We start from the raw sequence: 27,556 nt of genomic DNA on the forward strand, positions 1-27,556 counted from the left end.
CATTTACATTTCCTTTTATCTGCCAGATTTGTTGAGACCTTGAGCATTTATTCTGATTTCCAGCAGACAATCTAATAGTTAATAGCCCTGTAGTGAATGGCGTGTCCGCATTGCATGCTGAGTGACACATATAAAATTTCTTTTTGATATGACATAAAATATTGTGGCCCTGTCACTTCTGGAATTTTCCAGGTGGCTATGCTCCAGAGTCATAAGAACAGGAACAAGTAATCTAATTCTAAGCAAAGCTCTTTGAAGGCAAGTGTAACTAATTTCAGTTGGATCTTACTCTCAAGTGTGCCTATAAAAATGATATAAACTGGAGGAAGCCATCATTAAAATGCTGTACCTATGTATTTTGTTGCTTGTTATCTGCATATGTATTGTCTCTCTAGTCTTATAAGCTATTCAAAGTGCCTTCATTTTTGTGTCACATAAAAATACCTTTGTAGAATTTAAAAAGTGAAGGTTACTAAATAATAGATAAATAATAGGTTATATCTAAGTCAGAGTGGAACCGTTGAAATCAATGGCCTTAAATTACTTCATTTATTTCAATGGGTCTATTCTGAGTATGACTAACATTGGATATCACCTGGTGTTAGTCTTGTTTCCTCTTCATGTTTAGACACTGCAGAGGACCTCATTATTCAGGTGATTTACTATTATTTGTGCTTTGATTAATTCCAAGGGTTTAGGAAGAAGAAATGGGAATTATCCATTAAAAATAAAATAAGATTTGTGCTGTTGAACAAGTCACAGTCCACTTAAACCAGTTAAAGGTGATTCTTATTTCATTCATATATACATGTCTGTTTGGTGTTCTTTCATTAGGGCTTCATCCATCCATCCCAGTTCCCAACAATTCTGTCCCAGTCGTCCAATATTTTGACATACTGTAGTGTGACCAGGAAACAGAACTCACGGCAGGGTCATGCAGATATGAACAGGTTTCTTTCTTTTTTTTTAAAGGCAAAGGTTGTATGGTACGGGGAGTTGTTTTTACCCCTATCCCTGTGGCTACACTATTTTTAAAAAAACTTTCTGCTGCATACATAAATGGTTATCATTCATTCCTATGGATCACTCTGGGCTCTACAATTAAGTAATGAGCTCACATAATGGATGTTGTTGTTATGTGCCTTCAAGTCTATGATGACTTATGGCGACCCTATGAATCAGCGACCTCCAATAGGATCTGTGATAAACCACCCTGTAAGTTCAGGTCTGTGGCTTCCTTTATGGAATCAATACATCTCTTGTCTGGTCTTCCTCTTTTTCTACTCCCTTCTATTTTCCCCAGTATTATTGTCTTTTCTGGTGAATCATGTTTTCTCATTATGCTGTATGGAATGATATTGTGTTGAGTTGGGAAAAGGACTCTCCCTAACAAGCTGGATGGGCCTTTAACTAGTATAAATATTGTATCATTTTTGTATGTCTCGTAGAGGTTTTTCTTTGTTATATGTATTCTTGCACCATGATTTAAATGTAATGTTACTTTTCTTTGGGGAATTTACTTTATTAAGCATGTCAAAAACAACTAAGGACCACATCTTTTAGTTGCAAAATAGACAAACAGTAGATACCACTTATTCTTACTCATGTTCTATGAAAGCAGACCATATAAGTGTTTTTAAAGTTTCATGACTGGGCCTAGTAGCTTTCTAATAACGCATTTCTGTGCATGATTGTTCAGAAGTAAGTCCAACTGAGTTCAATGTGGCTTACTCCCAAATATAAGTGTGAATAGGATTGCAACCTACTCTTTGCTGCAGTAGCAGATAGGCAAGTAGTAATTACAATGGTAAAATGCTTTATTTGAAGAAGGCTTTACAATATAATGTCATTCAGCAATGCTAAGAATGCTGCAGTTCAAGAATGACTGAAAACCTTGATGCCACTGCACAAGAAAGGAGCTACCATGTGGGATGATTGAGCATTGTTGCATGTTCATATAACTCAGCTGCAGCAAATGAATGGAATAAATGGCATAATTAGTGACTCAATTATTTTGACATTATTTGTGTCAAAACACAATTACTAAAATAAATGCAAGGATTATTGCAGTCCCCAATGAGGAGAATATAAAACAGTTTAAATATGCCCCACAGTGCAGATCATGTCTGTACAACATAAAGCCCACAGGCCAATTGCAGCACCCTCTCTTACTATTTGTAGTATTTGGGGACAAATAACAATTTTCAGTGACTTTCCTGCCTTTTCATTGGAAAATCAGTACCCATCAAGCGGGGATGGGGGTGGGAGAATATTGCCATATTTTAGTTTCTACTGCTCCTCCTCTCCCAAGATTTAATTTGCACATGGTGGAATCGGTGCCTTGGTAATCACCATCAGTTCAGACCCCATCAGTTGGTAAGTGAATGGCAACAGAATGGCAAATGGGGTTCAATGTAAACAAATATAAAGTGATGAACATTGGGGCAAAATATCCTAACTTTAAACTGAATAGAATTTGAACCGAAAGATATTTTAGGTTTATGGTAGATATCTCAATGAAAGTTTCAATGCAGTTAACTAATTCCATGCTAGAGATTGTTAGGAAAAGGACTGAAAATAATGCTGCCAGTAAATAATGACTTCATATATATCTATGATCTTGCCATGTTTGGAATACCATGTACAATTCTGATCACCCTATATCAAAAAGGATGTTGTAGAGCAGAAAAAGGGCACAGAAAGGGTAACCTTCCCTACAAGGAAGAAGTGCCTTCTGTATGAGGAACCTCTGAAGCTCTTTAGTTCAGATAAAAGATGACTAAGGGGACATGAACAGAGTTTTATAAAGGTATAGATAGAATGGAGAAAGTGGAAAGAGGTTTTCTTCTTCACTGGTAACGCTAAAACTCAGGGTTATCCAATGTTATTGACAGGCAAGACACTGCATAATTGATGTATGGAATCCATTGACACAAGATTTGTGCATAGTGATTGGCTTGTTGTTGTTATATGCCCTCAAGCCGATTCTGACTTATGGCGACCCTATGAATCCTTTGTTTATTCCTAGCGTTTTCATAGTAAGCGGTGTTCAGAGGGGGTTTACTATTGCCTCCCTCTGAGGCTAGTCCTCCCCAGCTGGCTAGGGCCTGCTCAGCTTGCCACAGCTGCACAAGCAAGCCCCTTCCTTGTCCGCAACCGCCAGCTGGGGGGCAACTGGGGTCTTTGGGACTATGCAGCTTGCCCACGGCTGCACAGGTAGCAGGGCATGTAACCCCTGAGCCACTCACTGTGGGGGTGATCTTTAGCTGGCCCTTGACACCCAGGAGACACGAGAGGGGATTTGAACTCACAGACTCTGGACTCCCAGCCAGGCTCCCCTCCCCACTGTGCTATACCAGCTGACTTTAAAGGGGGATAGGACAATCTTCTATTAGCCACGGTATTAAACAGACACCTACCACCTACTACGTGAAATTTTGAGGTAGTATTCGATTGAATACCAGTTGCTGGGTGTGTGGGGAACAGGAAAGGGCTGTTTATCTCATGCCTGACTTGTGGGCTTCCCAGAAACAAATTGCTACCTTTTATGGGACACGGGATGCTAGATCTGATAGATGCTTAATCTTCTTCAGGAGGACTCTTCTTATGTGTCACAGTTTATTCAGCCTCTTCTAGCAAGACAGCGACACTCTGTGGCCCTCCTGCATCTGAGGCTCCCTTTGTGTGTGAAAAAAGGAGACAGAGGTGAAAAAGGAGGTAGGAATATAGGAAGCAAACTTGTACGGAGTCAGATCATCAGTCCAAATTCGGTATTGCCTACACTGACTGGCAGGGATTGAAACTGGGACCTTGCATGCAAAGCAGATGCACTGAGTTACAGGCACTTCTCAATGGAGAGGAAGTGTAGAAAGACCCATGGATGGGAAACAGGAAAAAGGCGGGGAGGGGTGGACAGAGAGAAAAGCAATCACCAAGAAAGGTACTAAGAGAGAAAAAAGTGTTCACTATGGAGTGGAGAGAAAGAAGGAAGGTTAACAAATAGAGAGATTTAGGAGGGCTTGTGGTAGTGCAGGGAGAAAAGAGAGAATGCTGTGGGCTTCGGAGAGGAAACAGGGACAACAGCGTATGTGAAAACAGGAAACATTGGATTACATTGTAACACACTTGCTTGATGAACGTTGCAATGCAACCCTCTTGGATTCATTAAAATGTAATAGTGGCCATCACAGTGATTTGAGCTATGCTTTCTTGAAGTATATCAAGGCAAAAATCTGACTCCTAAAGCAACATAATGGAAAATGATTGCTTCTATGTTTGGGCGGTGGGGACTGAATTTACTACAGCCTATGCTTAATATTTTTTATGCTGGGAAGACAATAGTGGTCACCTAACTACTGCTTGAAAGTGACCTTTACAGAAAGACGAGTCAGATTGTAGTAGCTAAACCTAAAGTTAGGGTATTTATTCATTCTTAAACTAAGAATTATTTAAATATTTATTTGCCACTTTTCCAAGATAGCTCAAAGCTGTTTACAACTACAAAATATGCAATGGTTACACATCAAGAAATAAAATCAAAAAGTAAAACACCCTACAAATCTAAAACAGCCATGGGGGCAGGGGAAGATCCCAATGCCTGCAGAAAAAGACAGGACTTTCAATCATTCCAGAAACCTTCCTAGCTTCTTTAGGAAGGAGGTTCTGCCTTCTTGAGATAATGACCATAAAGGTCCTGCTTCTAGCTATTGCCATCCTAATAACCATTAAGTCCGGTTGGCAAGCATTTCAACCACATGTCAAAGCATTCACAGAGTAATTATTCCAATTTTGTTGAGAATGTTACTAATATTGCTGATTTATGGTCACTTTTCAGTCCATGTATTTAGCTCTCAATAAAAATTTGTATGACCTGGTTTAGATGTAATGGGGAACCATGGTTTCTTCTTCTGTGATTCAGATGCAGTATGCCTCAGGCTGTACTCTCCTCTCTTTTCCTGTGCACTGGGGAAGATTAAAAGATTTATTCACAAACCACAGTTCCCTGTTACATCCAAACTTGTGGAATGGTGATTTGTTTAAACTCTAATTAGTAAAAACAAACGAGGGTCCAGAGCTTGGAAGATTACTTTTAAAAAGTAATAAATTACAATTACTGTTACATGGCCCCCAAAAAAGTAGTAATTACCATTACAATTACAATTGCTCTGAAAGTAATGGATTACTTTACTGTTACTCAAAAGCAATCACTACATTTAAGTTACCTTTTAAAAATTGCCTACAAGGTGGTGGCCTTGGCTGCTGCACATCTAAGTAGCCTAAAACAACATTAAAAATAAACACACACACACACACACACACAGAGGGTAGTAGAATATTTTTTTTATCCAACAGATTAACAGAATGGCATAGCAGAATCTCACATTCCCCCCAGTAATGATGATACCCCAACACACATATAATTCACTTGAAATCAAATTTTACACTTGAAATGCTGCTTTTACATTTCTGTTATGTCTCAAAAGAACAAGATGCTCAAAGAGCACGTCAGACAAGGAATGTCTTTTTACAGTCATTATGTTGCCACTGGTACTGAACAGGCGTTCTACTGCGGCTCTTGAAGGCATGCCTGTCTTGTGCTGCACTGCAAAAAACACCGCAGCACACATGGAAAGCCATGGAATGATGACAGTTCCCTGCTGGGAGACCTCAGGTACCTCAACAATTCCTTATCAGCAGTGTCCACTGCTGACTTCTTGCCCTGGGGCTGAATGTTAAAGAAGTCATTTTCCAAGTCATCTCCTTCCTGGTCTTTGTCTGAAAACTGATTAATGTCCTTGTGCACCCATCTTTATTTCAGCTTTCAACAAGGCTTCCATGTTGTATCTAAGAAAGAGAGAGGATATGTTAACACATATATTTGGAATACCATGTACAATTCTGATCACCCTATATCAAAAAGGATGTTGTAGAGCAGAAAAAGGGTGCAGAAAGGGGAACCTTCTCTACAAGGAAGAAGTTCCTTCTGTACGAGGAACCACTGAAGCTCTTTAGTTCAGATAAAAGATGACTAAGGGAACATGAATAGAGGTTTATAAAGGTATAGATAGTATGGAGAAATGATGTACTCAGCAATCTGTGCTGACTAGTTCTGCTTGGACCACAACTTGCTGCACATTCCCATCGAGGAATGAAAGAATCAAGACAACTACTTTTGAAGGAGTCAGAAAGCATGACTATGTCTTGTGTTGCCATCAGGTTCAGGGTGTGGCTAGCACGTGTGGTGGTAAAACAAAATATTCTCCTGAGTCTGCAGCTTCTTCCTCTGCCTCAGCTCCTGTGTCCAGGATCTCACAGATGGATACAACCTCCACCTCAGCCTCCTCCTTCTGGTTATCACCATCATTCACAGCTTTTGCTGGTTCTTGGGCCATGAAAACTTTGAATGCTTTCACAAAGTTGGAGCCATTGTCTGTAGTAGTGCACATAACTTTGTTGTGAATCCTGTACTGCACATGCACATCAGTGCTTTTGCAAGGACATCATATGTATGGCGCCCCTTCAGATGCTTGCAAGCCAAGGCCCCGACCTCATGTTTCATGGTATTTGGGTTGATCCAGTAACTCTTCTTGCCATTGGTCCAACCATCTGCAGTGGTTGCTATATATGCCACAGCACCCATTCAGTTTGCAAGAGTTTCTCTCACGTGGCATGCTCTCTTCTCAGTTCTGTCTCTCACAGTCTTGGCACATATGATGGTGAGATCTTTTGGGAGTCCAATGAGAACCAGGCTAATGAATGATGGTTTGTCCACAGTCTGAAGTGGTAATGTCTCCTCTACAATGAAATCAATGATTTTCCTGTCAAGATTGCTCTGGGTGACAGCCTCCCCGCTGGATCCCCACCTCTCAAGGGTTGTCTGCTGCCGCTTCAGCATTTTGGAAGGAGGGGTGTTATGTATTGGTTCAGAATGGCCACTTCTCCTTGCCTTTATTGCATCTTCAATTGCTGTCAGCTTCTCAGGGTGTACCCTCTGAGGAAGAAGATGATGAACAAAGCATGAATCCAAGAAAAAATGGAAGAGGCACTTCACAATTTAAACATAAATAGATAATAGACACTCTTTGAAAAGCATCATGACAAAGGCTCGCCTCTAAATGTTTCTTCACATTGGAGGAGGAGAAAATAGATGATCTCAGAGTTTTGATCCTTGGAAGGCAGTAATTGCACCATACAACGACATTTCTCCCACTCTGGCTCACAAATGTACAAGCTTTCTCAAAGCCAAACCATGGTACTTGCTGTTCTGCAGATGTAGCTGTTGGCAACTGGCACTGCTTCATGTGGTTCTCCTCCTCATGCACAGAGCTTCCTTTGTGAACTTCACTTTCTAGTTTCACCACCTCAGGATCAACAAGCTGTGATTCAAGTGGCTGCACCAACTGGCTGCTGCTCTCAGCAGCAACAACAACTGCAACAGGCTTGTCTGTAATAAATAAGAGAGATTTAGACAATGCTCCTTTATGGGTGAACTTCAGCTGTGATGCCATGTGAAGTGTGCTCCCCATCTCTTCCCCATCCTGCAAGATCCCCCCAGTCAGAGTGGAGGTAAGCAGGCCCATAGCACAATTAAAAGTGATCCTCTTTGCATAATTTTTGCTCACTGAATAACCCTGCCTGGGCCAGTCACTCAGCCCAACCAACTTGCGCACAGGGTTGTTGTGGGAATAAAATGGAAGTGGGGGGGGGGAGCCATGTACAATGAATTGATGTAGGATTTGAAGATGATGATTATGATGATAATAAATATGCAGCATTTCAAATTAATTCTGTATGAGAAGCATTCCATGCCAAGCTTGGAACACCAAGGAGGAAGTGTAAAATGTAGGCAAAAATACTTTTGACAGAATGCCATTTATCCTTTATATCTATCTATATATAATTGGTAATAAAGATGAATGATGTATGTAAAGCATTTTTTCTTTCCCTTTTCTTTTTTATTATGTTAGTACTACTTTTTAATTTTCTTTTCCATAATAAACATTATTTCAAAAATATTATTATTAATAATAATTAATTAATGCTGCACAAGCCTCTATGCACTATTACAAAATTCCCTATAGTGGGGGGGGCATGGATGGTTTGAAATGGGTTTGCTTTGGAAGGAAGGAACTATATGGAACAAAGTTCCCCTACCAGCAACTAAGGCACTTCCGGGACTTGCCTGCCCAAGGGAGGAGGGGAGGGGAGGGAGACAGAGGCCACCACTCATAGCTTTGCGTGCCAAACCAAATGCAACCCCCTTCACTGTCTCAGCTAGCAAGCATCATCTCTCACACACTCCCAAGCAAACATTTTCCCTTGCAATGCAAAAAAGTCTACACATTTCAAACACAGCAGCCATGAAGGGCAGCAGAAGCTGCTTCCCGTGCTCAGTGCAAGCACAGATTTAACTCTCTCTCTCTCTCTCTCTCTCTCTCTCTCTCACCTCAGAGCTTTGCGTGCCACACACACACACACACAAAATCATCTCTCACCTCCACAGTTCTTCATCTCCATTCTGCTGCTGCCTCCTCATCCTTGCCCTCCAGCTTTCTCCCTCCACTCCATTCTTCACTGCCGTCCATTTTTGAAACAATTTTTATTTTTCTCTCCATTCCACCACTGTCTTGCTCTCCATCTCCTCCCTCTTCACCTCCTAACACCCACAGAGCATGAGGGAAGAGTGATGCTGTGCAGAAGCCCATTATGAGGCACATGACTTTCATCCTCGAATCAGAGGAGCAAAACACTTCCCCTGCTTCCCCCCAGTAACGCCCAAAAGTAACACTGGAAACGTTAAAGTTACAGCTCAAAAGTAATGAAATTACTCCTATTACAAGCAAAATGTAAAGAAATTACCCACTCGTTCCTCAAAATAGTAATAAATCACAAGTAATTCATTTTTCCTAACAAATTACTTCCAAGTTCTGGGGCTACCCAGTGCTTTCTGCTCATTTCCCAAGTTTGGAAATAATGAGGAACTGTATTTAACAGTGGCAGCAATACCTTCTGCTATTCGCCTCAAGGCTGTGAAAGAGGAAGGGAGTGCAGAGCCAGCGAGCCCAAGGCTCACCACAATTCATGTATGCTGGAAAAGTGGTATACCAGGCCTACGTTGGCAATAAGTTGATTATTAGGCTTTCAACATGGGGTATACTTTGGAGATGAACTCACTCAGTTTTCCTACCTCAAAAGTTATTTTGGGGCAATGACTGTAGGACAAATATTCATTATTGTGAATAGGTTCCTGATACACTTGTTTAACCTTGCTCAGATATGATGCTTGATGGGTATGCAATAGTGAGGCACGCTGTGAATGGTTTAAAACAAATTCTCTACCTAACAGCATAAATAGCATAAATAATTACGTGAACTTAACTTAGTTGGGTCTCTGTTGTTTTAAATGGCATTTTGTTCTATAGTTTAACGTTTCACTCATTCTGTGTAGTAAGGCCTTCAGGATGCCATGGCATAAAAATGAATAATATAAATAAAATCTATAAACAATAATGGTCATATCTTTTCTGAATTGGATTTATGATGTGTGTATGTCCTGTTCTCTGTGTCCTCTTTCACAAACACCTGCCAAAGGAAGTTGGCTTCCAAGATGTAAATTTGAAGGAATTGTGGTGTGAGGGATGCATGGAAGGTAAATGGAAGTGTAAATAATGGATCATTCTCACAGTTCATTCTTCTTACTTCAGGATTTGTAGTAGTACATGCAAGTATAGACAGCATACATACACATTACCTACAATTTACAGTTGTTGTACCACTCTGACATTCTTTTATTTGAAAACTGCTATATAAATGTAAGAGGGGTATTAGTTTTATAGCAGCGGAGTAGAGTGTTGACATTGTTTCAGAGTGATAGAGTATAATCATTATAAATTTATAAAGGGCTTATGTCTTCCATTTATTTTATGTAAATTATGCATCCATGTATGATGTAGTCATGGCTTATCATATTGTATTGTAGACAGAAGCAAAAGCCTGCTCTTCTAATCAATTCGGCAAAGATAAAATGTAGCTTAAAATGTTAGGTTCCTGCTACATTTTTAGCTTTTTTCAATAGCACTAGTAGTTCTGCGAAAAGCATTTGAGGCCCAAGGGGAAAAAATCTATCTACAAATACTAAGATAATTATGTTGTTTCTTGTCTGTTCAGAACATTGTGGCAAATATTGCATCTTAGAAAATGTACTGCAGAATACTTCTGAAGGCAAAGAAAAGTGCTTTTTCCAGGTGGCAGAGCTCCTCATTATTTTCCATTCAAACTGTGATTCTGTACAGGCATGTAAAATACACACATTTTCACAATCAACACTTTGGAGCAATTCTTTAGCATAGCTAACTTGCTCACTCTGAACTCTTTAAAAAAAGTTTTCATGCTGAAGACATAAATATAGGGTGGCCACTTACGCAGTGTCCAAAAAAAGTACCACCAAAGCACCCACAAATTTGCTTTAAATTTGCATGAGGTAATTTCCCCCCCCCTCTCTCTCTCTGTGTGTCCTTTGCTTTTTTGTTTGCTTGCTTCATACCATCACAAGGAAGCAGTTATAGAAGAAGGAGGCAATTCCTTCAAATCAAGTGCTGAGTAATTGATCAGCAGATCAGAGAGCAAAACCCCTACCTTCCCCTCCCTCTCTCCCCCCCCACTAAACCAGGGAGAGAAATTTGGAATTCAGCAAAGTCACCTTATTGTAAGTTCATTTAATTTTATGTATTAAAATGCCCCAGGGATGCCCACAATCAGAGGTTAAATACATAGTGATTAGGGGCAGGTATTCCTTACTGGTGACAAGTTAAAACAGTATAATCTGGTTGACTATGGACTGACGGAGGATTCTTAGTGTAGTCATTTGATAATCGGACTTGTGTTGTTTTAACCTACTTTTATTAGTTACCTTGGGTTCTTTGGGTGGAAAGGTGGATTATACATATTTTAAGTTTTATTTATGTATATATTAAATTTATATACCACCCTTCATCAAAAGTTAATGTATTTAATATCTTAAGGGAAGGATGAAAAGTCAGTGGTAGAGCATTCTGCTTTCCATGCAGAATCCAGTCTGATTTCTTTTTTTCTTTTAATTTTAGAAAACAAATCCAAACATATGCTGACATGTATCTTGTGGAGTGAACAAAGGAAGAGCTGTTGGGAGTTAGGGGAACATGTTGGGGTTGCCACATTTTCCATAGGAGGTGGGCCATCACCGTGGGGAATAGTTCCACCTATCGTGCGAAGGCAAGAATGTTTTTGAAGTCAAGACTAGGGACGTCATGCCCCTCCCACTCTCCAGTTCATTCTTGCCTTCGTACGAACAAGATTGGAATTTCACGTAGCATTTAGCTAAGTCTCATATTTGTTTGTCTTTTTCTCTTCAAAACCTTTTTTCTGTTTTTTGTGTCTAGCCTACTGAGGATCCCCTCAGAGACCGCGGCTGCGGCTCTCTTTCCCCTTTCCTCAGAGCTATTTACTTTCTTTCATTCCCTTGATTGGGGTGCTCCCTCTGAGACCGCGGCTGCGGCTCTCTTTACTTTTGCAGTTTCAAGCCCCCTCCCCCCCCGTAGCCAGGGGGCTCCCTCAGTGACCGCGGCTGCGGCTCTCTTTTTGATCGCTTTCGATCGCTTGTGAGGGAAGGGGAATCCCCCTCCCTCCCCCCCCGATCGTTGCCGCGGCTGCGGCTGATCCGATCTCAGCGGGAGCTTGCAGCTGCGGCTCCCGCCGTTACTCTTTTACCGCAGATCGCCCTCGCTACGTGGCTTAAATCCCACTGCGAAGGGCTTTACAGACCGCGACGGCGGCTCTCCCTGCGGCGGCTGCCGTTTTTTCCTCTGCCTGCTCTTCCAGAGTTTTTCCAACCGCTACTGCGGCTTTCGGCGAGTCCGTGCTGGCCAGCCCTTCCCCCAGTTCGCTTGCGACGGCCGCCATTGCTCCTTCTCCCTCAGCCCCCTTTTGATCGTTTTTTCCCGCCCGTTTTTTTTCCGGGCGCCATTTTTTGAAATTCAAAGTTCCCGCCTTTTTTGTTACCATCTATTTAGCTTCGGATACCTCCCCTGCAGGCTATCTATCTGTATGTTTGTGTATATGTGCTGCTGACAAACTTACACAAGGCTGATTTACACACATTTTTACTGTGGCTGTAATCCTAGTGGCTGAATTGTATTATTAAGGCTGGAGCTCCAATCCTAGTGGGCTGGATTGTATTATCAAGGCTGGAGCTTTAATCCTAGTGGCTGGATTACATTGTCAAGGCTGGAGTTTTAATCCTAGTGGCTGGATTACATTATCAAGGCTGGAGCTTTAATCCTAGTGGCTGGATTACATTATTAAGGCTGGAGCTTTAATATCAGTGGCTGACTTGTATTAAATCTGTTTTACATTACATATCCTACCCCCTATGGGGCCGTGAACAAGCCAAAAACCCAGCCTACAGCACTAATCTGAGTGTGCCAACTCTAAAACAGCCTATATTATATTAACGCTGATACCTCAGTGCATTCTGCCCCCTCTGTGGCAGTGCATTCGCCATCTGCCAGTGTATCCTACCCCCTCCGTGGTAGTACGCTGTGCCAGTTCGGGTCTTTACATCCTGCCCCCTCCGTGGCAGTGTACTGCACCCAGGTTCATATAAGATGGCAGAACAGCCAGGCATGTCACCATCAACACACATGGTGCCAGATCAGCCAGACATGCCACAATCAGCCAAGCCACAACATACTAACACGTCTAAGACCAGACATGCCAAAGCACTGGCTAAGACAAAACATCTTTCCAGCCATAGTAAACCAAAGCGCCCTCGTTATGTCTCTGTGCCAACAACCACCACAGCACAGACACACATAAGTGATATTTTCCATTCTCCTGCTCCTGCCTCTGACGAGGAAGAGTTTGTTGGCTTTCCCCCTCACGGTTCGCCTAACGAACCTACCTCTGGCTTACCGCCTCAGACATCTGTTCCAATAGCCCACCAGGCACATACATCTCACACATCTGGTCTGCAGCTGTCTCCTGATTTCCTCTCCCAACTCCAAGCCATGCTGGCTTATTTCACACAAATGCAGTCACTACCACAGGTTCCTGCTATACCCCCACTCAACATGGACCAACGCGCGTTCCATGCTGCTCATCCTTCCTGCTCGCCAGATCCCTTCGATGTAACCAGAGGCAGATGTACGGACGAAGCCTCGTATGCGGAGGAGCTAACTTTCACTGACCATGTTGAAGGAGACGACTGGAGCGACTATTCAGATCATGAGGAGGATACATCGTATCGCTTGTTCAATACCTCAGATTACCAACCGCTAGCACGTAGGGTACTTCATACCCTTGGTCTCCAGACTGCGCCCTCAACTTCGTCCGCTCCAACTCTCAAAGGGGCCAAGGTCCTCAAATCCCCTGCACCTACTGAACACTACATCCCGGTGCCGGACCCAATTGCCAAATTAGCTTCCGAAGAATGGGCCCACCCGCTCAAAGCTCGACGCTTCAAGAACATGGCTGACAGACTTTACGCCTTGGCCCCAGACTTTGCCACCAAGTTAGATGTCCCTGGCATAGATGAACCGATCGCTCACCTCGTTTCACGTTCTATCTTGCCCAGGGAAGGGGAATCCCACCTAAAAGATACTACTGAACGTCGAATAGACTTCGCCCTCCGCAAGAACCACGAGGCCACTGCCCTAGCCAAGCGTGCCTCCGCTTCAGCCTCCATCTTCTCCAGAGCATCTATGATGTGGCTGGATGACCTTCTAGAGGATGATAACCCTGATCCTGTCGCCTTCAAAAGAGCACTATTGAAGTTACGTAAGACAGCAGCCTTTGTGGCCGATGCCACTTTGGATGCCACCCAATTAGGGGCACGAGCCATGACGACTCAAATAGTCGCTCGTCGCACCCTCTGGCTTCGCCACTGGCAAGCTGATTCAGCGGCCAGATTGAACCTGTCCAAGGCTCCTTACTCCGGATCTCTACTCTTCGGTGAGGAAGCTCTAAAGGCAGTTCTGGTTGATCCAAAAGACGCCCACAAACCGGTTCTAGCCACAGTCAAGAACATCGACCACTGGCCCTTCAGGCGATTTCCCTCCTTTCGTTCTAACCAGCCCTTTTGAGGAACGCGACCAGGAGGACAAGGCCGCGATTTCAGACCCTATGATTCCAACGCATTCAGGGGCTCCTGGAACCGACGCCCCCAGGGCAGAGGTCAGTACCAAGGGCGCAGGGGCAACTCATCGTCCTCATATAGGGGAGGTCCTCGCCTACACAAGTAGTATTAACGCCATCCCCATAGGTGGCAGATTACTTAATTTTGGAGATCGATGGCTGCGCCTTACTACGGTCCCCTGGATCAGGGACCTCTTCACTTATGGCTATACCATAGAGTTCTGGGCAACCCCATCAGACAGATTCCACCCGTCTCCTTGCCCAAGGGCACCAGCCAGGCACAACATCATGCAGACAGCTATACATCACCTCTTGCACATAGCGGCAATAGAGCCAGTTCCCACAACTGAGAGATCGGAAGGGGTGTACTCCCTCCTATTTGCTGTGCCAAAACGAGATTTATCTTGGAGGGCGGTATTGGATCTCAAGTTTGTCAACCGTTTTGTAACATACCGCAGGTTCAAAATGGAATCTCTCCATTCCATTACCGAGAGTCTGCATGAAGGAGACTTCCTGGCTTCTATCGACCTTAAGGAAGCGTATCTCCATGTACCCATTTGCATAGCCCACAGAAAGTTTCTTCGGTTTGCCTTTGGCCACCAACATTTTCAATACAGAGCGATGCCATTTGGCCTCTCCTCTGCTCCAAGAGTATTTTCCAAGGTGCTACTCATCCTAGTGGCTTACCTTCGGACCCAAGGGGTTCATATCTACCCATATTTGGATGATCTGCTTATACGGGCCAAATCTGAAGAGCTGGCTCATCATCATTTAATGATCACCCTCAATGTTTTGCAGACCTACGGCTGGCTTGTCAACTTCGACAAAAGCCATCTCCAACCAACCCAACGCCTACTACATCTTGGGGCAATGTTGGACACGCTGCAGGCAATGGTCTTCCTGGCTCCAGATCGCATCACTGCCATCACAAGCATCGCAAGGTCCCTGATGCAACAAACATCCGCAGACGTCATGCTTCTCGCCAGAGCGCTCGGGATGTTTATCTCCACAATCCACATTGTGCCCTGGGCTCGAGCTCACACTCGGCCCCTTCACTGGACTCTGTTGCCTTTTCAAAAAGACATTGCCAGCTCCAACCATCGCAAAGTTCGTTTGAGCCCCGCTCTGCGCCTCTCCTTCCACTGGTGGACCAAGGTTCAACACCTCTCCAAGGGCACGTCGTTCAGAGAACCCCGCAGAACCGTCGTGACCACAGACGCCAGCCTCATAGGTTGGGGAGCCCACTGCAACTCCCAGTACGTTCAGGGGGTTTGGCCCAACGCAGAGCAATCTCGAAGCATCAACTGGCTGGAACTAAAGGCTGTCCACTTGGCTCTATGTCATTTTCAGTCTCTGTTCCCTTTGCATCATGTGCTCATTCGAACAGACAACACGTGTGTAAAATCACATTTGAACAGACAGGGGGGCACCAGGTCTCGTCCTCTGCAGGACTTAGCCTCCCTCATCTTTGTCTGGGCAGAACAACATCTACAATCCCTGAAAGCAGAGCACCTCAGAGGGATTTGGAATGTGACAGCAGACTGGCTCAGCAGACAACAGGTCTTCCCGGGAGAATGGAAACTTCATCCAGCCATTTTCCATCGTCTCCAGTGTCGGTTCGGCGCCCTCTCAGTCGACCTGTTTGCTTCCAGTCACAATTGCCAGCTTCCAAGGTACTTTGCCCGATACCTGGACTCAACAGCAGAAGCAGTGGATGCTCTGACAACACCGTGGCCAGACGGTCTATTGTACGCCTTTCCTCCCATACCATTGTTAGCCAAAACCTTGAGGAAGGCGCGAACCGAAAGGGCACAGCTGGTTCTGATAGCACCATTTTGGCCACGCCAACCGTGGTTCTCAGATCTTCTGGCAATGTCAATGATGGATCCTTGGACACTTCCGGTAACGCCAGACCTCCTATCCCAGGGTCCAGTACTGCACCAGGACCCTACTTGGCTCAATCTAACAGCGTGGCGTTTGAACGGAGACACTTGAGGTCAGCTGGACTGTCTGACACTGTGATTGATATTATTTTGGCCTCGAGAAGACCATCAACCACTCGAATTTATCAACATACCTGGGTGGCTTTCTCCAAGTGGTGTCAGTCCCACCACCATGATCCATCCCAGGCCAATGTGCACCAGGTACTCCAATTTCTCCATAGTGGCTTTATGATGGGACTTCGACCCAATACTCTACGTAGACATGCGTCTACTCTGTCATCCATTCTCTCAGTGTCCTCTCCTGGAGATCATATTTCCTCACATCCGTTCATCAAACGTTTTTTGAGGGGAGTCGCCCTACGCTCTCCGGCTGTTGTCCATCGGTTCCCCTCATGGAATTTGCCGAAAGTTCTGCAGGCTTTGCAACGCCCTCCGTTTGAACCCATCAGGACTGTGCCCCTACGCATACTGTCCTTCAAGGTCCTGTTTCTGATCGCAATCACATCTGCCAGACGCGTTTCGGAGTTGGGCGCATTGTCTTCTGCTAGACACCTATGCGTCTTCCATAAGGACTCTGTTGTGCTGAAGACTGACCCTTCCTTTCGTCCCAAGGTCGATTCAGTTTTTCATTGCAACCAGGACATTGTGTTGCCTTCCTTTTGCCCGAATCCTACCCATCCTCTTGAAAAGGCTTGGCATTCGTTAGATGTCCGGAGGGCTCTCAAGACCTACCTGTCTAGGACCCAAGAGATTCGACGAACGGAGTCTCTGTTTGTATCCTTTCATCCAAGGTCTATGGGGCATAAAGTATCCAATTCTACCTTATCCCGTTGGTTAAGGGCATGCATTACTTTAGCATATGAGTCCCTGAAGCTGTCAGTTCCAGCTAGTATAACGGCTCATTCTACCAGGTCAGCTGCCACTTCGGCTGCTTTTGCCACTAATGCTCCTGTTGCCGATATTTGTAGGGCTGCAGTCTGGTCTACCCCACACTCGTTTATAAGGCATTATAAAATTGATCGTTATGCCTCTGCTGACGCATCTTTCGGCAGACGAGTGTTGCAACAGGTTCTTAATGAGGATTAACATGTGGGTGGTCCCTCCCTATATGGGTTGCTTTGGTACATCCCACGGTGATGGCCCACCTCCTATGGAAAATGTACCATTGGTCTCACCTGAAAGGTGATTTTCATAGGAGTGGGCCATCACGACCCTCCCAGTTGGAGGATGACTAGAGATTTTATCAATGGGTTACATGTTATTGTTACGCTATTATATTTAAATGTAAGAGTGAAGTCAAGACTTTTACCTCTGTTATGTTATGTAGTTATGTTAGAGTCATGTTGTTATGCATGTGACTATTATGTTATTTTCCTGGCGGGCCTGTTGGCCTTGTTCTTGTATTTTTAGATATCTCTTTTTAGACTCGCTACGAATGAACTGGAGAGTGGGAGGGGCATGACGTCCCTAGTCTTGACTTCAAAAACATTCTTGCCTTCACACGATAGGTGGAACTATTCCCCACGGTGATGGCCCACTCCTATGAAAATCACCTTTCAGGTGAGACCAATGGTACATTCTTTCACAAGGGCTCCTTTTGGGAGGAAGGAAGTGATAAAAATTGAATAAATACAATAAACAAATAATAAAGGCACTTTCGTGTATGTGTGCGTACGTGCATGCATGCGTGCACATGTGCAGTTGTGTGGTGTGTGTGTATGAAATCAGCAATTTCTAGTCTCTTAGAGTATTAATGTTTTCTTGGGTTTTTATATTTATGTTATTCTGTACACCACTGTGAAATCTGATGGGCATTACATTTTCAATAAATAAATCAAAAATATTTTGGCCTTACCATTTCAAAATTGCTGAGAGAACATTGGCAGTAGGGTCAAGGTGTCTCTTCCTTTTGGGGAGGGTAGGCTGCCTTTCTCTTTCCTGCATCCCTGCTTGGTAAGACCGCTTATGCAGAGAAATATGAAATATCCCAACCTTGCTCGCCCCCGACAAAACCAACTATATCATGTAAGACAAAATTGAGGGGCCCTAAGGGGCCCTCTGCTCCCCTTCCACAATCCACGCCCCTCCATGCCCCCACTTACCTGTCAGCTGGCTTTTTAGCATTACCCTTAATGAAGATGGTGGCTGCAGCTTCCCTATGGTACTGAAGTCGCTGCCGCCATCTTAGTTGATGGCAGAGATGTGCGCGCGTAGCACGCACATGTGCCATCAACAAAGATGGCAGTGGAGGCTTCATTCCCCTTAGGGAAACCACGGCCATGATCTTCATTAAGGACAATGGTAAAGACTAGACAGGTAGGGGGGCTGGGGGGTGCACGCGTATGTACGTGTGTGCACACCCACCCACCGGGGGGCCAAGGCAAGCTGATGCCCAAGGGCCCCCGCATGCCTGGAGCCGGCCCTGGCTCCTATGACAGACTTATACGCCCGCTCAGAAATGTACAGGTGAAAATGTGTATAAAAACAGGAAAACCTCTCCACAAAATTAGAAATCCCTAAAATATTTCTCTAGTTAGTTGATTTGATAAATGCATCTCTATGTAGTTTCCTAGAAAGATCACTGCAGGAAAAGGAACTATGACGGAAGTATTTTCTTCCTTGCAAAACACTCTCGTTAACAAAATCTTTTGTATTCCTCTCTTCCTGCTAATGTTCTTCTTGGTATCCCCATTCTCCATGCATCCTCCAGGATACCTTTTTGCTTCTCACACCTATCAGGTTTACATCATTCAGTTTGATTCCTTTTATTATGATTAAAGAGAAATCTTAGTTTTTCCTCAGAATATCCAGCTTTTCTCCAACTGATGCTTCTTCTTTTGCTTCAGCTGGGAAACACTCTGGAATTGAGATGATCTTAAAGTGTAAGTGGGATCAGAGGACTAATTTCTATATTTTATAGGAGCTTGAGATTTCAGGAAAGAATATCTTACTGCATTAATTTTCATTCCTTTTAAGAATCCTTGCCCTCTAAAAGGTGTCCACATTTGTGTATTTTTGCCTCCCACATATATCTGTGCAATACCTGTGTAAGAAAAGCCTTTATAATTACGGACTGGATTGCTAAGGTTTGGCAACCAGCCTTGAATGTAAAACTTACTTAACATCACAAAGCTAGTAATGATTAAGGACCAATTTGTGGACACATGGCCATTCTTTGTCCTGCACATAGACAAAGATTCTCCAAATTTTTTCCATCAACTGTGCAAAAGACATTTTGGGCCAACTTATGCCTGCAAGCATGATAAAGGCAGACTATGTCTTCTGGAATGAATTACCTCAGGCATTAGAGGATATTGTGAGGAAGGCAAATTACACAATACTCCAAAGTTTGTTTGTATTGTTTAGGTGTATTTGTGTAACAGTTATAGATAAAGAAAAGCAATCAGCATATTTTTTTAAAAAGGGGGAAAAAACTTTTTTCCACCAAATAAAAAGGGCCATAATTTCCCATTTCATTATTTTATATTGCTACTTGAATGGTTTTGTGCCATCGTGCTTGTATGACCATTCAAAAACTGATTGATTAGGTCAATAAAGGATGTATAGGTATTTTACATATACAGGAAAATATTATGAACTGTGTGTGGTGTATATGTACACAAATGTCTATATGCATTACTTTTCACATACAAAATAAAGATGAACAATTTGTATGTACATGTCATATGTTTCAAGTATTTAAGTAAAAAAATGCTAAATACAGATTTAATTGAAGCATAGGAAGAATATTGTACTGTCATTTGTCTTCACATGTTGAGTCAAATGTTTATTTTTGAGGGGCTGAAAACTACCACTGCATTTTCACAGAATCTTCATTTTAATCCCCTCAAAAGTTACCACATTTGTTTTGTAGGGTTTGAGTCTTTCAGATGGGGAGGGAAGATGATTTTGCAGATTAAGTAATCACTGAAGACTTAAAACAAAAAGTGTGATCTGTAATTAAAATATTTTAATCCTTGAGATATCTTGTTCCTGAAGGTCTGTACTGGTTAGCAAGAACTGAGGAATAAACTGCCTCAGGCCTCATCTGCAGTTTACATTTAAAGCAGTATCATATCACTTTAAAGAGTCTTGGCTTCCCCCAAAGACTCCTGGGAACTGTAGTTTGTTACGGGTGCTGAAAGTAGTTAGGAGACCCCTTATTCCCCTCCCAGAGCTACAGCTCTCAAATGGTTTAACAACCAAGCTCTCTTCTCAGGGGACTCTGGGATTGTAGCTCTGTGAGGGGAATAGGGGTCTCCTAATAACTCTCAGCACCTTTAACAAACTACAGTCCCCAGGATTCCAGGAGGGAAACCAGGACTCTGGTATGATACTGCTTTAAATGTATAGTGCAGATGGGGCCTTAGTCTTGCCATAGACTTTAGTGTGGATGGAACTACCTGGTTATGCCTCCTAGTTGCACTTTTACTGCACAATCTTACACATGTCTCCTTAGAAATCAGCACTGTTGAACAAAGTAGAACTTATATCTGAGTAAACATAGCATTGCACTGCTGGAAACCTACTTTTAAGATTTTAGTATCTTGCATTTTTAGGGAAATTTGCCATGAAAACAACCTTACGTTTTAGCAATCTGCCTTCATAGTGGTTTTCTTTTGTTATCCTTGTAAAGAGTTTTGAAAGTCAGAAGGCTATGTGAAATATTACACCACATTAATATTGAATTTTGTAATGTAATTGTCAGCTTTTTTGGAAAATATCATTTGATGGGGTTCTTAGGTGAAGGCCTGGAAAAGGAAGGGTTATCTACAACTTGAGCGAGTTTATTATGGCTTAGTGATTTGCTGATTGATTTCATTTGCTGTCAGTTAAGGCTCTCTTAATGTCAAGTTTTTTGCATAATGCATCGAAATAAAGACTGATGAAGTTCTTCAGAGTGATACCGCTTACATAAACTGACCCTGATTTGCCCTGTTCTGCATGACAATTTAAGTGACAGCAGTTAAAGGAAAATATAGCAATGAATATGCAACTGTAGTATTAAGGAAAATGCAGTGTAAACGCTTCAGAATATGAAACTGTGCATAAGAAGCAGGCTAGTCTGATAATTTCACAGTTCTTCTGTATTGAGGAAATAGGGCATTGTTGTGTCCCAAGTGATGTACTAAATAAAAATTCAAAGGGAAACAAAGTTTAGAGGGAATTAAAAACTAACCTATATTCTTGGGTTCTGCTAAACGTTTGCCCTGTTTGATAGTGTAGATTTTGGAAGTAGGTGAATTTCAAATCTATGAGGTCCTTTGAGAGTTTCCTTTGCTTTCATGCTTTCATAGCGCATAAACGTGGCATGTGTTGTTTCTGGTCTGCAAAACTGATTGCTGGGCTAATGGAAATAAATTGCTGATGAGATCGAAGATTGAAGTCCCAACACTATTTATTAGTAGTTTGCAGCATCAGTCTGTAGGCTGCATAATTTTTTTTACATTAGGGGTTCAATGGAAATCATGTAAAGAGTGTCACTAGTTTGATTGGAATCTGTTTTTCGCTTCACTTTCCCTTCTGCATTAGTCCCAAAGTACCACAAAGAGCGGGGTATTTGGAGGAGAGCATGATTAAAGGGACTAATTAAAACAAGACTGGTGACGGAGATAGGGTCTGTTGACATTATCCCTTGCCCCCATGATTCCCTCTGGTGTGAGATTGGGAATGTGCTTCAGGGGTCTTTTTCCGCTCACATGCGTGGAAGGTACAGTAGGGCCCCGCTTACTGGCGCTTCGCATTCCGGTGTTCCGCTAATGCGGCGGCGGGAAATTCCCCTTTTTAAAGCCCATTTTGCGACATTTTCACATCATTTTTGTGCGACCGCCCCATTATAGTCTATGGGTTCCGCTTTACAGCGGGGGCCTGGTCCCTAACCTGCCGTATAAGCGGGGCCCTACTGTACTGTGAACTGGGAAATCCTGCATTTATTTCAAAGCAGGAACTATCTGGCCATGAGAGATAGGATTCTGCCTTGCAAAGTCAAGAACATCTTGTTTTCTAATAAATGCGAGATCTTGATTCTACCCAGAGTGTTCCTCCTGAGATAACTGCATGGAGTGGGAAGCTCATGGTACATTCACAATCTATGTATAGGCTAATAGTATTTGATGCTGCATAAGAATCATGTATAAACAGGACAAATTACCTGTATAGATCTACTAGACTAGTAAGCATATAACCCAGAATCTTCTATACTTTGCCCTCTAGGGAACTTAAAATTAAAACAAGGGGAAATTGTTTGGGGATATTTTCAGAAACCTGACTTCGAAGGTATTCATGAGTAATCCATGCTATCCACTGAAGTTTTTGTAAAAAATTGATATATCATTTTCAGAACTGGTTGTGTAAAATGGCTGTTTAATAAAGTTTTCCCTATTTTGCCAAGAGATTTAGCCTTAAGTGTCACTTCATTTGCTTGTGGGTGCATGTGTGCGCATGCACTTGAGCAGTTTGGGAAGCTGCAAGCCTTTGCCCTATTTTTTTGGATGAATGTTTCAGTTAAACATCAGATTCATAGGTGTTGCATTTTTAATCTTTCCCCCCTTCATGTAGTTGTCAGAGTGGGACAGAATGTTTTAAAGTGCTCTTAAATTGCTCTGATATATTGCTTACCTTGTTATCATGTTTTCAGCCAACAGCACAATAGTTGCAGATATAAAATAGTATAGCACTGTGATCTTCTAAATGTCATTACTTCTTATTAAATAAAGTTGAATAGCATGGAGTTGGTATTGCCGCCAGGGAAAACTGTTGTCAAACCTATATATCAGTTTAGGGAGCAGTCCCCAAGACTACTAGAAGTATGTATGGGCGTGCCTGTCTATTTTCCATACTTATAATTTATATATTGTTATGGGCAAATAAAAACACAAGGACTTTGTTCAGGCACCAGTTCAAACTATAATAATAATAATAAATTTAATTTCTTTGTCGCCTATCTGGCCAATGGCCACTCTAGGCGACTTACAAAATTGTTAAAATACAATTGATAAAATACAATAATACAATATAAAAACAATACATCTGCAGCAACAATATTAAAACTGGGCAGGAGGCATTACAATTATAACAATTAACCCTCCCCGGATACCCCGAAGGCCTGCTGAAAGAGCCAGGTCTTTAAGGCTTTCCGAAACACATTTAGGGAAGAGGCGTGCCGGAGATCTTGTGGGAGGGAGTTCCAAAGAGTGGGGGCCGCCACTGAGAATGCCCTCTCTCTAGTACCCGCCAATCTGGCTGTTTTTGTTGGCGGGATTGAGAGAAGGCCCTGTGTGGCCGATCTTGTCAGGCGGCATAATTGGTGGTGTTGAAGGCACTCCGTGAGATAAACTGGGCCAAAACCGTGTAGGGATTTAAAGGTCAATACCAACACCTTGAATTGGGCTCGGAAAACAACTGGTAGCCAGTGTAGATCAAACAACACTGGTGTGATGTGATCTCGGCGGCGACTATTCGTAAGTAGTCGAGCCGCCGCATTTTGTATCAGTTGTAATTTCCGGACCGTTTTCAAGGGTAACCCCACGTAGAGCGCATTACAGTAGTCCAAACGAGAGGTGACCAGGGCGTGTACCACTAGTGGGAGCTGGTGAACAGGAAGGTAGGGTTGCAGCCTTCGTATGAGGTGTAGTTGGTACCAGGCTGCACGGCTCACAGCCGAAATCTGAGCCTTCATGGACAGCCTGGAATCAAGCACAACCCCAAGGCTGCGGACCTGGTCCTTTAGGGGTAGACTCACCCCGTTGAACTTCAGGTCAATGTTGCCCAACCTTCTCTTGTCCCCCACAAGTAGTACCTCGGTCTTATCAGGGTTCAACTTCAGCTTGTTCCTTCCCATCCATCCACTCACGGATTCTAGGCACTTGGACAAGGTCTCCACAGCCAACTCTGGTGAAGATTTAAACGAGAGATAGAGCTGAGTGTCATCCACATATTGATGACACTGCAGCCCAAATCTCCTGATGATTGCCCCCAGCGGCTTCATATAGATGTTAAATAGCATGGGAGAGAGGATAGAGCCCTGTGGCACACCACAATTGAGACACCAAGGGTCTGATACCTCCTCCCCCAACGCTACCTGTTGGTACCTGTCGGAGAGAAAGGAATGGAACCACTGTAATACAGTGCCTCCAATTCCCAATCCCTCCAGGCGAAGCAGAAGGATACTGTGGTCGACAGTATCAAAAGCCGCTGAGAGATCGAGGAGGACAAGAAAGGTGGATTCTCCCCTATCTAATGCCCTCCTCAAATCATCCACCAGAGCGACCAAGGCTGTTTCAGTTCCGTGACCAGTCCTGAAACCCGATTGGTATGGATCCAAATAATCCGTTTCATCCAAGTGTGCTGACAACTGGTTGGCCACCACTCGCTCAATGACCTTGCCCAGAAATGGTAAATTCGAAATTGGGCGGAAATTATCGAATACTTGGGGATCCAAGGAGGGCTTCTTTAAGATGGGCTTTACAATTGCCTCCTTGAAGGCTGATGGCATCACACCCTCTTTCAAGGATGCATTTACCACCGCTTTGATCCCCTCGCCCAATTTCTCTCTGCAGCTCACAAGGAGCCACGAAGGGCAAGGATCAGTAAGACAAGTGGTTGGCTTCACAGATGAAAGCACCTTGTCCACTTCCTCAGAAGGGAGAAGCCAAAACTGATCCCAATTTACCGGCATGCAACTGGCCAACTCTGGTTCATCCACTGTGTCCACGGCGCACGGGATCGAGCTCCGTAAGTGTTCGATTTTATCGGCAAAGTGTTTTGCTAATAAGCCACAGGAGGCCTTTGACTGTTCCAAGGGTTCCTGAGCAACTGGACCGACCAGGCTTCGGACCACCTGGAACAGCCTCCTGGGACAGCACTCCGCAGACGCAATAGAGGCAGCAAAGAAAGCCTTCTTTCCTACCTTTATTGCCACTTGGTAGGCAGCTACTGCTGCTCTAATCTGTGTCCGGACATCATCGGAGCGGGATTTCCGCCACCGGCGCTCTAGTCATCTCACCTCCTGTCTCAGACTACGCAACCGCGGTGTATACCATGGTGCTAGCTGAGTTCTATTCAGGGGGAGAGGACGTTTCGGAGCCACCCGGTCTAATGCCCTGGTGATCCCCACGTTCCACTCCTTCACCAGGGTTTCGACCGGGCGACCTTCAGCAGGTTCCAGTTCCCCAAGCGCAGTCAGGAATCCATCCGGATCCATCAGGCGTCTGGGGCGGACCATTTTAATAGGTCCTTCACCCCTGCGGAGGGGGCATGGCAACGAGAAGTCCATATTTACCAGGTAGTGGTCTGACCATGACACAGAAGTGGCAAGAATCACTCCCAACTTCAGACCACTTCTCTCCTCTCCCAGGACAAATACTAGGTCGAGAGCATGACCGGCTACATGGGTGGGCCCAGTATTACTTAGGTACAGTTCCCAGGAAGCCATGGTTTCCAGGAAATCCCGAGGGGCTCCTGTGAGAGCGGCCTCGGCATGCACGTTAAAGTCACCCAGAACTAACAGCTCTGGGGACAATGCCCGTACAGCCGAGACCACCTCCAGCACCTCGGCCAGGGAATCTGCCGTGCAGCGGGGTGGGCGGTACACCAGCAAGATCCCTAAATTGCCCTTTGGGCCCAACCTCCAGTACATACAATCAACAAATTGAGTCCTATGGAGGGGAGGTCTGGCAAAAACCAAGGACTCTCGATAGATGACTGCCACACCCCCTCCCCGCCTTCCCACCCTCGGCTGCTGTGCGTAACGGAAACCTGGCGGACACATGGCCTCAAGAATTGGAGCAGAGGCTTCGTCCAGCCAAGTTTCCGTAATACATGCCAGGTCTGCGCGCCCATCCAAGATCATATCATGGATGGGCGAGGTTTTCTGAGCCACAGACCTGGCAATACATAACAGCAGTCGAAGGTCGGTAGGAACCTTGCGTCCCCCAGTTTTCGTCTGGTTCTGAGCAGACCCGGAACATGGGATGGATATAATGCATCTGTCCCGTGTTCCCCTATTCCGGCATGGTCTGCTAGCAGACTATGATTTGTGTTAACCATAGCTGAGTAGTCAAATATAGTAGGGCCGCGCTTTACGGCGTTCCGCTGATGCAGCGGCTTTCATTTTTAATTTAAAAGCTATTTTTTCTCTTTTGCGACGTTTTGCGCCGTTTTCACATCATTTAAAGCGGCCCATTAAAGTCAATGGGGTTCTGCTTTACGGCGTTTTCCCCTTTACGGCGGGGGTCCGGAATGGAACCCGCCGTATAAGCGGGGCCCTACTGTAATTGTTTGAGTTTCAAAATATACTGTCAATCCATGGGGTAGAGCTGCATGTCTGCTTTAATTTTTTGATCCTCTTGCCTTTTGAAGGGGCAGCATTTATTTATTTATTTAAAACATTTGTATCGCGCCCTTTGGCTCTTTATGCACAGCTGAATTTAAGGTACTTGGGTACCACTTTTGAGGCCAGGCCTCTCAAAGCAGTTTGCATAAAATTTTAAAAACCATAATCAATATATTAAAAGTACAGTGCACTAAAAAAAAATAGCAGAACAGAAAGAGAAGAAAATGTCACACACAAAATGGAGCAAAATGTGGCAATAGGAGAAAACGGCAGGGGAAATCCTCTCATCCTTAAGTTGTGTCCGTTAGTCATACTTCGATTAGACCTTCTGAAATTAATGAGCATGACTGACTTGTGTCCATTAATTTAAATGACAATACTTTGAGTAAAATAGCTGGCTACAACCTTTTGCTGACAGGGTGTCAGAGCATGCTGCAAAGCATAGTAGCAGTGAGAGCCCAGCCACTTGTCATCTTAATTTTTCCAGAGACAAAAGTGTGTTATGGACACAGGCCCAAGTCTTTTAAGGACTGAAAAAATGCCATTGTACTTCCTTGTTGGCTGTCAATTGCGCTTATCGCCTAGGTCCATGTAGTGGCTGCCTAGATACTCTGTAAGCTTACAATCCAATTCTGAAGGCAACCCCCCACTCACTGTTTAGTGTCAATTTGTTTTGCGCCTTTAACATGAAGGTTCTATTTAGTAGCTATAGATAATACAGCCACTCTCGTGGCTGTATAATAACCATCTATAGACCATCTTCCATATGCTGAACTTCTTTGAAAGCCATCTAAGCTAGTGGCCATTGTTACATTCTATGGCTATGAATTCCATACTTTATAGTTATGCTGTTTGTGATGAAATATATTTTTATGCTTGTCCTTGTACCTTTTGAACATGTTACTAACCAATTTAAGTGATGGTCCCCAAGTTCCAGTATTATGAGACAATAGAATACACTTCTCTATATTTGAGAGAATATAATTCATTTCTCCACAACATTTTTATATACTTCTGTCATATATACCTAGCTGTCACTTTTCAAACTCAAAACTTTTGCTCTTTGATCATTGTTTTAGTTGCCCTTAAAAAAATATAAGGATCTGGCTTA

At 43.7% G+C, this 27,556-nt stretch overlaps 1 protein-coding gene across 17 annotated transcripts in view; it reads left to right on the plus strand.

Annotated features, from left to right (window-relative positions):
* Positions 1 to 27,556, plus strand: part of CCDC171 (coiled-coil domain containing 171) — a 311,338-nt gene that overhangs the window by 182,925 nt on the left and 100,857 nt on the right. Inside the window, exons 25-26 of one of the 17 annotated variants that reach the window (XM_061630371.1) lie at positions 692 to 782; positions 3,594 to 3,674. The exons of 15 other annotated variants lie outside the window; for them this stretch is intronic. In XM_061630371.1, the coding sequence (XP_061486355.1) occupies positions 692 to 736 (45 nt within the window). In that variant the 3' untranslated portion in view covers positions 737 to 782; positions 3,594 to 3,674. Of the gene's footprint in view, positions 1 to 691; positions 783 to 3,593; positions 3,675 to 27,556 lie in introns of those variants that run through there. One more of the 17 variants, XM_061630363.1, reaches the window with a different exon arrangement.

This window comes from Rhineura floridana, chromosome 1, assembly GCF_030035675.1.
Source record: "Rhineura floridana isolate rRhiFlo1 chromosome 1, rRhiFlo1.hap2, whole genome shotgun sequence".
Taxonomy (NCBI): domain Eukaryota; kingdom Metazoa; phylum Chordata; class Lepidosauria; order Squamata; family Rhineuridae; genus Rhineura; species Rhineura floridana.